Source organism: Tauraco erythrolophus, chromosome 3 (assembly GCF_009769465.1).
Source record: "Tauraco erythrolophus isolate bTauEry1 chromosome 3, bTauEry1.pri, whole genome shotgun sequence".
NCBI classification, from domain to species: Eukaryota; Metazoa; Chordata; class Aves; order Musophagiformes; family Musophagidae; genus Tauraco; species Tauraco erythrolophus.
Window position 1 is genome coordinate 12301358 of NC_141467.1, and position 13376 is coordinate 12314733.

A 13376-nucleotide genomic window follows, 5' to 3' on the forward strand; every position below is an offset into this window, starting at 1 on the left:
GACTAAAATTTTAGTGCAACAATAATCATATTGGTGTAATTAATTGCAATTGCACAGCTATGCACAATTTATGACTTTATTACAAGTGTTTTCACAGTGTTAAAGCACTTTGTGTTATAGTTGCATTTTTGCTTATAGGTTTAAGTTTTAGTTTTCATATGGTGCTCCTGAGTGAACCTGGAGGAATAAATAAAACCACTATAAACAAGGTGCACTTTCTGTTAATTTCTCCTTTTTATTGCACACCATATTGGTAATCTCTGGATTAATGTGATTTATACAGGCATCTTTCAACCTTTGCTCCATGCTTTGCACTAATTCCAGTATATGTATTGACCAGACTGAAGGTCTGGTGATGTAGGTGCCACAAACGGATTCTGGTTTTTAATACTACTTTGTTGAATAAATCATATCTTTCTTATTTCAGGACTTTGCAGACAGTGGGACCGTCTCATGCCAGGACATATACAGTAGCTGTTTACTTCAAAGGGGAAAGAATAGGATGCGGTAAAGGCCCAAGGTATGGCAAAGAATTAATCACATGGTGTTAAAGTTTGAGCATGACAGTGTCCAAATGACTAGCCATGAAGATAGACAACTGTGTGGTTGGCCTTAGACAGGGGGAAAGCTATAGAGCCTTCTTCAAGCTGTTCTGAGTTTCTTTCTCAGGAATACCTGAAAGGTTCAATGTCTGTCTAGTTTTGGGTCTTAAGCTTTTTTTTGGTGAACTCGCCTGCAAGGTGGCTAGCAATGCTAACCCATTTGCGGCTCTCAGACTAGAAACTGCAGAACAGCTTCCAGGAAATAGTGACTTTGTGGCTTTGGTACTGGATTACTGTCCTGCTTAAGCTGGCAAATTAAGGGTGCAAGACTCTCAGGGGTTTTTTCTGATGTTACTACTTCTAGGCATTTTAGAGTGGTTTTTAAAGTTGCGAAGACTTCCACCACGAACCCCAAAGACCTCATCTTATTTTCTGCTACCAAATCTGGTGGTGGTTATAAAAATATCATTGACTTTATAGCATTCACACCTCTGTGATTTTGTTCCCTATTTTCTCTCAAGTAAAGGCAAATGCTGCAGTGAAGAATGGACTAGAATATTCTCTTGGTGTTACAGATCTAAGTTTAAAAATATTCTACTGGAGCTGTAGTGCTATTGCTCACATATTTATGGAAAGTCCAATATATCATACACTTTGGAAATTACTGGTTATCCAAAGGGTTTTGTTACAAAAAAAATAGCTAGTGTTCCACTTTGTCAGAAACTTTAGTTTATTCTGTACAACTTAGATCTCACGTAACATGTTTTTTGTTTGACTTTCACAGTATTCAGCAAGCGGAAATGGGAGCTGCAATGGATGCACTTGAAAAATGTAAGATATTTGGGCAACAAAGAATTATAGTTTACATCCTTGGTCTTTAGTGAGGTGTGGTGCAGGTTTTGTGGGGGATCAGATTTGAACAGAATGTAGATGCTGAGTGCTGTCAGCTTCTGAGCAGCAGGTCTTCCTTTTAGTACTGTCAAGACAATTTTGTAACAAGTGAAGTTAATATGAAACCAACAGATTTTTTTTTAAAGGGAATTGATCCGCTACAGAGGTTGCAAATTAGAGGGAACTCTGGGCAGTGTATATGCGGGAACCTTGTATGAAAGAACTTCAGTCAGTTGAATTAAAGTGCCAGGTGTGGATGTACTGTAAGCAAATACATTAAATCCATTTTGTGCAAAAGAAGCTGTCTATTCAGATGAACATGGGGAGGTACCTTTTTTGCATTTGATTCAAAGGGAAGACATGCAGTTCCTCAGATGCCAAAGTTTTTTTATCTGTTATCTCTGCATCTGGAAATCCCAGGGCTTAAAAATTTTGGAAGACAATGAATCCCTGTAATTCAGATTTTTTTAAATATCCCTCTGTTAGGCATATACCTCTCACCACCAGTAAATTTGACAAGTAGAAAAACGTAACTTCCCTTCTCTGCTGAATATCTGCAAAATGCTACTGAAGTTTTCTTTTATGTGTTTTTTGTTGTGACAGTATCACCGCTCAGAGAGCTGTGAGCTTCATCTCCTATTAGTCCAAAGACTTCACAGCTCTTTTCTGACATACGTATTGGTTTGAATACCAGACCTCTAGAGGTCTCTACTCATGTCAACCCTCAAAACAGAGCCAACTTTCAAGTTAGGTCATGTTTCTCAGTGCCTTGCCAGTCAACTTTTGACTATCTTTAGGGATGGAGGCTCCACAGTCCCTATGGGCACCTGTTCTAGTATGTATATATTTGTGGAGTAGAGTTTTTTGTTTGTTTGGGTATTTTTTAATGCATAAGTAGTTAACTTCAAGTAAAAGTACTTTTCATGTACCTGTTTATATATATGATAGCCATGATGAGTTTATTACATACATTTCCTTCTTAACATCTTAAATGACTATAAACAGGTTGTTACCAAGCTGAGTTCTTTAGACTTCTTAAAGTTCTTACAGGCACAGTGCTGAAAATCCGATTTTCATTTTATGGTGCACATGAGCAACCAAATATCCCAGAACTCCATTAAACAAAGCACTAGTGTCTTTAAAAGCAGACGCAATTTAAAAACAAATTGCTTTTGTTTAGATTGCTTTCTGGTTTAAATAAAATATACCCTCCTATGCCTGAGTTGTAAATAACTGATGAATAAACCTTTTATTCCTGTAGTATATGATAGAACGCACAAATTCCACTGGCCAATAAAGCAAAGCTGTAGACAGTCATTCTATTCTACCACAAGCTCCTGCAGATATTGTGGCTTCTGCACCATGTTCTGTAACTGAACAAATCTGTGTCCTGGGACCCAGAAAGAGGAGGAAAACACGTGGTGCTGAGGGACAACTCCTTGAGGAGCCTCAGCTGAATCCTCTTTTGGTAACCAACTAGAGAGAGAGCAGTCTTTTGCCAAGACATCTCCCAGATTTGTTTATGGCTTTAAAGGTCAGTGTAGCAAGCTTTTACACTCATCTCAGACACAGATAGGTAGCCAACACTGATCGCAGAGTTCTGTGTGATCCCAGTAGGATTCACCGCCAACTGCAGGCTGCCATGTACTCTCTACCACCATTTCATTCTCTTACCGGCTGGAGGGTGCAGGTCTCTGCGGCACAGAGGCACAGATGAACGTCAGCACCTTGGTCATGCAGAAAACATCATATTCTGTCAGCTGTGCACTACATTGAGAGCAAATTCTAATCAATTATATAAGCTGATTTTACAGCCTCAGTTATACCAGCCAGTGGACAAATGCCTGAAATCAGAAGCATCTGTCCATCCCTCTAGCTATTTCTCCATCACCTCAGCCTTGTCTAGTCTATATTAGCCAGTCTTCACTCATCCATGCTGTTAGACTGTGCTAAGGCTGTATTCTGGAACATAGCCAAGCATTAACTTTTTCAGGAACAGATTTTACTGCATTCTGTTTTGCTACACTATTACTTTCCCATTAGGAACTGTTCCATGGTATGGAGCATCTAGTGGTTTCTGCATGGTCTAAAATAATAATAATGGAAACATCTGTACAATGCTTGGAACCAGTGGCTCGTACTTTTTGGAGTGAGAGAGAACAAGACAAAAAACCTGACAACATTGGCAGTAGTCTCACATTCATTTTTCAGTATTGACCACCTGTTGCTAAGGGAACAGAAATATAAAATCGAGGTAATACGTGGCCATGTTACTGTACTAGGATTTTATATTTTATTTTTGTGGGTGTGTTAGATTTGGCAGTGCTTTGTAGCAGGAGAAACAGATGTGAAAATCATAAAGAAACCAAAGTCTTATGACACACAGCCCTGATTTACTATGGATTATTAGAAATAAATGAGTAAAAATGGTAATAACATTATTCCTTGCCACCCCTGATCTCATCAAAGTGTTTTTTTAAAAAAAAAAAAAAAGGCTGAGGCTTTCTGTGTTACCAGTTTGTTTATTAATGTAAAATATTTCTCCTTGTGTCAGATAACTTTCCCCAGATGGCTCATCAGAAACGGTTCATTGAACGGAAGTACAGACAAGAGTTGAAAGAAATGAGGTGGGAAAGAGAGCATCAAGAGAGAGAGACGGATGAGACTGAAGAAGCAAGGAAATAAAAGGAGGACACAGAAGCAATGGCATATTTACTTGCTTAATAACTCTGACTGTGGCCTGTGGAGACCTAACCTAGTTTCTTGCAGATGATGAATGAAGAGTGCCTGTTGATATCAAACAGAAAATCATAATGTTCTTAAACTGTGTATATATATATATAGTATTTCTTTAGTTTGGTTTTAAGTGCAAAGTTTGTTTGGCTTTTTAATAAGATTTGTTTTTAAATCCCTTTAGTTTTTGTGAAAAGTTGTGGGATAATTTTTATTATTTTTACTGTCTTGTATGAAGTAATAAAGTATTAATTTCCAAAGCCTGTAGGAGGGAAAGCTGCTTAACAATTGTCTCGTATGTCCAAATGCTGTTTTGTCAGTTACCAGCAAAGTTATTGCATGAATAACTTTGTGGAGGTGGGAGTAATTCAGCAGAGCACTTAAGCATGTACCTAACTTAAGTTTTGCAGCTAAATGTACTTCTTGACTCTGCTAAACTAGAGCCATGAACTTCAGGTCCTTTTACAGAAACTGGTACAGTAATTTAAGCAAAGGAGATTTCAGTTTTGTTTTAAACAGTGGATTCCACATCTGGAATGTGGCACAGGTGTGTGTAGAAGGTTGGGTGTTTTTGTCTTTAAATCAGTGTCATAAAACTCTAAGAAAAAGGAGAAAAGGTAATTATGAAGCAAGAGAATGACAACTTTTTTCATGGAGAATGTACTGAGTTTACATTTACAGGTTTTGTTCCATTCTTGACTTCTTCGTCGATCAAACCAGTGTCTACTTTAATGGATTTCTTTGTTTGGAAGATACCAGCATGACCATAATAGTCAAATGGTGTATTAGAACTCCATGCAGGTGTTGTTCCGGATAGGTTCACTGAAAACTGGCTATCTCCAAAGGAGGGCAGAATTTGTCCCCAGGGTGTAGTTGAAAGGTGGCATGCGGTTTTAAGTCGCCAAAGTTCTCTTGTTATTTGGTGTCTGTGGCTTGTATTAGACAGACATTTTTCTTCTATAAAAGCTCTGAATGGTACCAAAAGTGGAACATCCACTGTGTCTGTTGGTGGTTTTTCCCACTGACTACTGGCTTCGTTGTAGATGTTGGTGCGTTGCTTGTACTTTTAATTCACCTGCTTCAAGCCATTAATTTCTGTTATGCTGATTTCTGAGTTAAAACAGTCCCTTAGTACATACTGTGTAGTCATTTCTCAATCTTTCTTTTCTGATAAGTGAAACAGATACAACTCCTGCTTCAGATCCTTTTTGGTGAGTTATTTATGCATCTTTTCTGATGTAGGTAACACAGATGTACGTGATAAGATGCCAGGCAGTTTTGTGAGCATGAATGGACTAGTCTGGCCCAAAATATTTGTACAGACTCCTGAAAGAAATCTTTTGCCCAGTGGCTGTACTACACTGAGCAACTAATTCAGCAGTTTCTGAAGCAGATCTGAAGCATCTTTCTGTAGATGCGTGATTGGTGTCCATGAAAGCACTTTATTGCACGTGCCAAAGTAGACACAAGGGTAGCTGAAAAGTTCAGACTACCCGTATGTCTTCCCAAAGTTTCACTTCTGAGCTAATCAATGTGTATATTCATAAGCACATTTTTGTACACATGCAATGTGAGATGCACTTAAATGTAGTTTTATTTTTTTAAACAAGACCCCACAGCACTACCTCAATTCTTCCAGTTTCTGTGATTATCTTTTTTCTTAATGGATTGATGCTTTAAATCCATTTCAGAGGATGAAAAGAAAAAAAAAAAAAAACAACAAAACACAACACCGAACACATTCTGTAATTTAGAGAGTGATAATAAACATTAAAACATAAAGGAGGGGATAAAAACAACAAGATAAGGCAAGGAGCTGCTTTCTGCTGAATGCTGCTGTTCTTTGGCTTTCGAGAAGTGATTATAACTCCTTATAGCTTCAGCCTGTAAATAGAAAGCTGAAAGGCCCGTGAACAGCAGAAGGCTTGAAAAGCAAGCGGCAACAATTGCCCTGCCCTCAAATGTTTTGTATTTCAAATTCTTTTGTAGAATTGCCCATCTGCTTCTATCGGTAAGTTGAAATGGTGCATTACTAGAGGGTTAAGGGTAGAATCAGAATGGTTAAGGTTGGAAGGGACCTTAAACATCATCTAGTTCCAACCCCCCTGCCATGGGCAGGGAAACCCTCCACTACACCAGGTGCCCAAAGCCTCATTCAACCTGGCCTTGAAGCTTCCAGGGATGGGGCATCCACAACTTCTCTGGGCAACCTGTTCCAGTACCTCACCACCCTCAATGTAAAGAATTTCTTTCTTATATCTAACCTAAATCTGCCCTCTTTCAGTTTAAATCCATTGCCCCTTGTCCTATCACTACACGCCTTTCTAAAAAGTCCCTCACCAGCTTTCCTGTAGGCCCCCTTTAGGTACTGGAAAGCTGCTATAAGATCACCCCGGAGCCTTCTCTTCTCCAGGCTGAACAGCCCCAACTCTCTCAGCCTGTCTTCATAGCAGAGGTGCTCCAGCCCTCTGATCATCTTCGTGGCCCTCCTCTGAACTCGTTCCAGTAGCTCCATGTCCTTCTTGTGTTGGGGACTCCAGAGCTGAACACAGTATTCCAGGTGGGGTCTCACGAGAGCTGAGTAGAGGGGAAGAAGCAATTCCCTCAACCTGCTGGCCACGCTCCTTTTGATACAGCCCAGGATACGATTTGCTTTCTGGGCTGCCAGCACACATTGCCAGCTCATATTGAGCTTCTCATCCACCAGCACTCCCAAGTCCTTTTCCTCAGGGCTGCTCTCAATCCATTCTCCGCCCAGCCTGTACTTGTGCTTGGGATTGCCCCGACCCACGTGCAGGACCTTGCACTTGGCCTTGTTGAACTTCATGAGGTTCTCACAGGCCCTCCTCTCCAGCCTGTCAAGGTCCCTCTGGATGGCACCCCTTCCCTCCAGCGTGTCCACAACACCACACAACTTGGTGTCATCTGCAACTTGCTGAGGGTGCACTCAATCCCACTGTCCATGTCTCCAACAAAGATGTTAAATAGCACTGGTCCCAGTACCGACTCTTGAGGAACACCACTCGTCACTGGCCTCCATGTGGACATTGAACCGTTGACCACAACTCTTTGAGTGCGACTATCCAGCCAATCCCTTATCCATCGAGTGGTCCATCTATCAAAACCACGTCTCTCCAGTTTAGAGATAAGGATGTAATGTGAGAATTGTGTATATCATTATTTTGTTTTCCCTCTTAACTGTGACCAGATTCATGAGTAGAACTGCAGAGACTGCGTTTTCAGGTGCATGGTTGCTTTGCAAATTTCTCTCATCGTATCTGATATCACCAGTGTACACCAGTGGAACTGTTCGCTCATAGTTTAACATTAATTTCATTCTTCCTATACATCATTTCACTTTTCAGCTGTAAGAAGACTGTGGGTGTATTCATAAACATTTGCGTAAAAATAGATTGATTTTATCAGATGTTCTATTTGGAGGGAGGAATCCGGAACTGTGCTCTCTTCTTTTTTGACCCAGAAATTGCTTGAAAACAAACTAACTTTAAAGAAGATTTCTGCTTTCCATTACTACAATGAACGAATTTTAGGTCTTCCTCAACAAAATGTAGACAATAACCATTTTTTCATGAGTGGGCTATTTTCCCTTTTTCACTGTGTAAGCATGGGGGGCTAGGAAGATTGCCTGAAGAAATTTTGTTTTCCTTGTGTTGAGGGCAGAAAACCAAACAAAAGGTGAAGAAACTCCTTTCTTTACATCAAAACCATGGTGTCTTTCTGTGTATGCACTGTCTGAAAACAGTGGCTTTCAATTTTTCTGATAATTTAAGGAGATGCATAGAATGTGCGATGTGAGCGCAGTCATTTGTAACACACACAGTAATGAGAGAAAGTTGTTTCTTTAAGTTGCCTTAAATTTGAGAAAAAATATTACTGAGCTCATGTTAATCAGTGGAACAGCTATAGTCTGTAGGCAACTTTGGCTGTTTTTCTGGAAATGTGAAGGTGCCTCTAGCTTATTGATAAAGTAAGGTCCTTTTAGCTTGCTCCAGAGCCTGATCTGTTCTGATCTAGAGGTTCTCATGCAAGATCTGTTGACTTCATTTAGGTACGAGTAGATGAACTAAGAACAAGACTGAGATCTGTGTGGATCCAGCAGATTCTGTGAAAGCACATCTGTCTTTTTTTATTCCTTTTTTTTTCAAAGTGCATTTATACAGAGGATTGAATAGAATTGTAGCTCATTTTATTAGGAATTTAATTGAATTTACATTAATTTATCATTGTTATTTGCAGAGCCTAAGTTTTCTTTGTAAGATTTCAGTTTCTGTAAGATTATTTAACAGCAATGCCAAGAGAACCTTGGTGTCTAAGGCTGTTGTAAACATTGTTGCTAATAAAATTTTCCAGAAAAGATTTCAGACATAGTGGTTACTTGCACAAACAATTTGGAGAGATCAAAAGGCAAATCCTGATCATCTGTCTCCGTACTTCAAAGACTCTGATTATACGCGCTACATATGTAAATGAAGTAAGCAGTTCACTTATAAAAAGTTTCTGTTTGGTGGAAGTTTATAAAGCCCTATAAGAGCTTAGGGAGTTGATAATCTACATTGTACCATTGTGCGTCTTTGGGGATGATATTGTGATAGAAATTTGTGACCTGTACATCCCACCCTGCTTCTCCCTTCTCTCCCCACAGGTTATATATTTATCATTGAGCATTTGAAATAGTTTTGCCTAAATGGGGAATAATAACCAGAAAGCACTTCCCATTTTGTTCCTTGAAGCGTAGTGAAAATTTGCAGTTGAAGAGTGTTCTGCTGTCTTCTGTTGCCTGTAAGCCTAAATATTTAGCTCTTGGAATGACTGAAATCTTACTGTGAATAGGCTCAGAAAAGAAATGTCCCATCATTGGTTGCTAGTAATTCTTCTTGGCCATGCCAAGCCATGGTGCCATGACACCAGCCATGGTGTCCCAGAAAAGACATTCTGGATTCTGCTGACTGTTCTTTCATTCGTAGCTAAGCAATTATGGTGAATAATCTGGAAAGCAGCTGCAAAATAAACTGGAGGTTGCATAATGAACTTGCATTTACTTATGACACTAACAAAAAAAAAATTGCCATACCAATATGGTAGGTGGAGCAGGGAATCTGATCTCTCATCTGTCATGGACACATCTCAATACTATTTATTCTTATTGCAGAGCTGCTTGTTAGACCATCTACCACTGAAAAATAGGTTAGCTCTTCTATTTTGAAGACATAATTTCTCTTTGTATGAAGATACTGATTAAGAGGAATTGCAAATCCAGAGGTGTACTGGTCAATTCAAATTACAGACAAGGTGGAGAGTTTTATTTTAGTGAGAATGGCCTTTTTAAAATAGTTCATGGCTTTTTCTTCCCTCATATTCTCACGTATTTATGTTCCCAGCTTGGGTTACAGATGGTGTATTTCTTAGCAAATTGTTCATGTTTATGGACATACTATGTCTATCTAGCAATGAGATGCTAGGTAAGACCACCTATCACATCTCCTTAGTGTTTCTCTGGACTCTCTTTTAAAGCAATTCTCTGTCTGTAGAAGGAAATATAAGGGTCAATGACCTTTGCACTGGTCTTGTTTTGTTTTCCTTATTTTCTTCTCTTCACGGTAACCTACCTCATTGCTGTTGCAGTGAGGTGCTCAGCTAGAGCAACTCTCCAAAGCTTGCAGAAGAGAAGACCATCCTAGGCTCTTTTGTCTCTCCTTTCTGCTCGTAGGCACTTTCTTGACCTGGAAGGGTAATGAGCTGAGGGAACAAGTGCATTGCTGACTGGAGTGCATTGGCTGGTATCAGCATGCTGGAAGATGTGCCAGGGAGTCACAAAAGCAACGCAGTCAGAGAGGCTGACCCCGCAGCTGCCGATGAGTGGTGTTGGCCAGAACAAGTAGACTGAGCCTGTAAAGAAAAATCAAGGGCAATATCTCCCCTGCTTTTAAAAAGTCAAAAGACAAGGACTGCTTAAAGACAAAGAAAAGAGTGACTATCTTCTGTGACTGTCCAGGATTTTTTGTTTCCATGCCTGTTTTTTCAGGTACCCTCAGATTTCAGAGATTCTTTCTGGGGTCCTAATAGGTTATGTGCTCCAGCCACTCAGATTTCCCTATCCATCAGGGAGCAAGTTGACCTCAGAGGCTCTTTCTTCACCTGCTTGCTACAGATGACAAAGGAAGCACCAAATTGCGCTCAAAACCTCACTAACTGGATATATTTCCCTTTGTCTAAATGCTCAATGCATTCCTCAAAAGGATTCCAGTCTTTCATGAATAAGGATATAAATGATACGCCTGTGACTTACAATACAATCATACCTCGATGCCTCAATTCTGTTGCTCTTCATAGCACCTGTGTGGAGGGAATAAGGGGATATTTATTCTACTGCTGAGACATGAAAAGAAATTCTCATTGGGGTCCTGGCCTCAGGAGATTGGTGCTAGGGCAATGATGCCTTATCCAGTGGTTGTCCCACTCTGGATTAAGTGTCATCTTTTCTTTGAAAGCCTGCTACATTTCTCTTCCCATGCCTGAGAGTGTCTTTGAAGGAGAAAAGGAGAACTTGGCCATGCAGGCTGGGCACTGTCACCCTCATCCTTTTCTCCTGCAGTCTTGGGAAACAGTGATGGAGAAGGTCTCTAAAATTAGGGAATCTACTACAAGAAGCTAGAGCCCAAATAGTACGTTGCTTGTACGCGTTCTTAGGAAAAGTAAATAAATAAATAAAAACTTCCACTTACAGCAGACATTTCAACAGTAATCCATTAACAAAGCACAGACTCTTGAGCTGACAAATAATAAACTTTTCCTGGTGGCAGAAGCAGCTCATACATGAGTGGTCCAAAAGTGATGCAACAGTGATGGGTGAGTGTTTGTCACTGGAGGTAGCTTGTTACTTTATTTAAAGATGAGGATGGTGTTCATGGGAACCCATGGGACTCCACTGATGCAAGCTGAGCCAATGTTTCTAAAATAAAAAATAAAAAAATGTCTTCCCTGCAGATTTCCTCCTGTCATTACTTCAGCCATTTACTGTGTCAGAACAGTTCTGACATAGTGACCAGTTTTGCTGCCAACGAGAATTACAATTCAAAAGTTGCAGCTCTGTTTCCAGAGGGATACTTGAACTGGTAAACAAAAAGCAGCCACCTCCCAATCCAGCAGAACCTTGAAAATGCTAACAATATCTAATTATAAAGTCCTTTTTTGTAAAAAAAAAAAGAAAAAAAGTCCAATTAAAATTCACTAAGATGAGAATTTTTAATGACCACATTGGACAAGTCATTCAATATTGCTGCTCTTACCTTGTGTTCTTGTCATGATAAACATTGTCAAATGCATCAGAATCTTTTAGCTTTGTCATTGTTAAGAAATAATAAATATCATGCCATCCAAAGGAAAAAAAATCAGAAAAAACCTGTTTCAATCTTTCATGTTTAAACTTCGTCTTTTAATACTGTTGTCTTCTTCCAAAAACCAAGCCAAATATTTTAAATATGTTTTCCACCTGTCAGAAAGTGTCGGATTTTACAACCAATATTCTGACTCAGTAGGTGTCTGTACACTACAATCAAAAGCAATGTGTGTGTCATTGCTTACTGGTTTTGAATTAGAGCTTGATCAGACATCCAAAACGATGGATACTGCCAACTTTACAAGCCCTCAAAACTTTCAGACAACTCAATGGCTTACCCAGCAACCAGTTTTTAAGACTTCACATTCCTTTTGCTTCCATTGCTATCAATGTTTTTTCATTTTTCAATGTTTTCATTTTATTTGGTTTTTAATGTGGTCCATAGCACTCATCTCCTATTCCAAAGTTCCTTGATCCTTACTTTTGGTTAGCAGATACAGCATCAATTCCTTGCCCACTGTGAGAAAAAAAAATAAAGTGCCTTGAACTTTTTGCCCTTTCAAGTCAAACCTCAACGTTTATATCAGCAATCAAGTGCCAACAGCAAGAACAAAAGCCTCACTGTACAGTCATGCAAATAAACTATTGAATAGTTCCAGTATAATTTTGGAGGGATTCTGTCAGACATTTCAAGAGAGATTTTAAAGTCTTAAGGCACGTAGTGATGTACTTTTGCAGCTTATGCTGCAAATGTATGCGATTAAGTTTGGCATAAGTTATCAGCTAGCAGCTTATAAATGGACATTTACACACGTAGGCAAGGGAGAGGTAAGGAAAAGGCAGAATTGTTACCTAAAACACTAGAAAAAGGCCTATTTCAGCATTGCTGAGAAGCAGATTGATTTGGAGAGAAAAATGTTAACCACTTCAAATACATGCTGAAAAATATGGGGTTTCATTGTAACATAATACAATTCTGCGCCATGTGCTTGAGATAATGATGGCTTTAAAAAAAATGCATTGAGTTGAGTATATGCGAAGACAGAGTAAAATCTTAAAGGTGTAGCAAATCAATACTTTTTATTAGAAATGAGATTTTAATATATTAAGAGTTTAATTAGGAACATATTTGAATACATGTGGTTGGGGTAAATGCACGTATATATGTATATATTTATTTATGTATAAAACATGTAAGTTTTCACTCATTGCAACATGGTACTTTTTTACCAAGGGAAAAAAAAGTCTCTGGGTTCATTGTTTGTTTAACAGGTATTTAAACATTGTTCGCATTGTAGTAGTATCCAGAGATCTTTACTAGCACTGAGGCTTTTCATGCCAGTGACTATATGAACACAAAATGACAGGCAGTCCCTGACCCAGAAAGAATAGAGAGAAAGCAACAACTTACTCAAAATCACCAAGCAGGTCAAGGGCAGAAACGAGAACAAAACCCGAGTCTGTCAAGTCTCAGCTGAGATCATCCTCTCTTCATACTTCATAGCTATTTGCAGCATTTAACTTTCGATATGGTAGTGTGATAGTTTGATGTGGGGGGGTGTTCTGGTGGCAGGAGAGGTGATTTGCTCCCTGTGCCACCAGATCTGAGTCCCATCCCCCTCGGGGGGTTGAGCCACATTGGCGCCTCTGCGAATTGCCCATTTAAGTTGAGACAAAGGGACGGGAAAAGGTCTTTTGCCCAGAAGCAAGAAGGAAGGAGGGCGCTGCCCTCGCTCCCTGGCCCCCGGCCGGGCAGCTACCCGGGGCCAAGCTGGCGCCACGTGCTCAAGATGGCGCCGGCGGAGCGGCATGGGGAACTCGGGGAGCACCCCGCTCCCGGGGTGCCCGCCGGG

The 13376-nt window shown here is 39.8% G+C and overlaps 1 protein-coding gene across 2 annotated transcripts in view; it reads left to right on the forward strand.

The window, feature by feature from the left end:
- DROSHA (drosha ribonuclease III) overlaps positions 1-4316 on the forward strand; it is an 83900-nt gene extending 79584 nt beyond the window's left edge. For both annotated transcript variants that reach the window (XM_086609008.1, XM_086609009.1), the window contains 3 exons: positions 428-520; positions 1327-1373; positions 3988-4316. In XM_086609008.1, coding sequence (XP_086465134.1) covers positions 428-520; positions 1327-1373; positions 3988-4118 — 271 coding nt within the window. In that variant the 3' untranslated portion in view covers positions 4119-4316. The remainder of the gene's footprint in view (positions 1-427; positions 521-1326; positions 1374-3987) is intronic.
- Positions 4317-13376: the final 9060 nt, after the last annotated feature.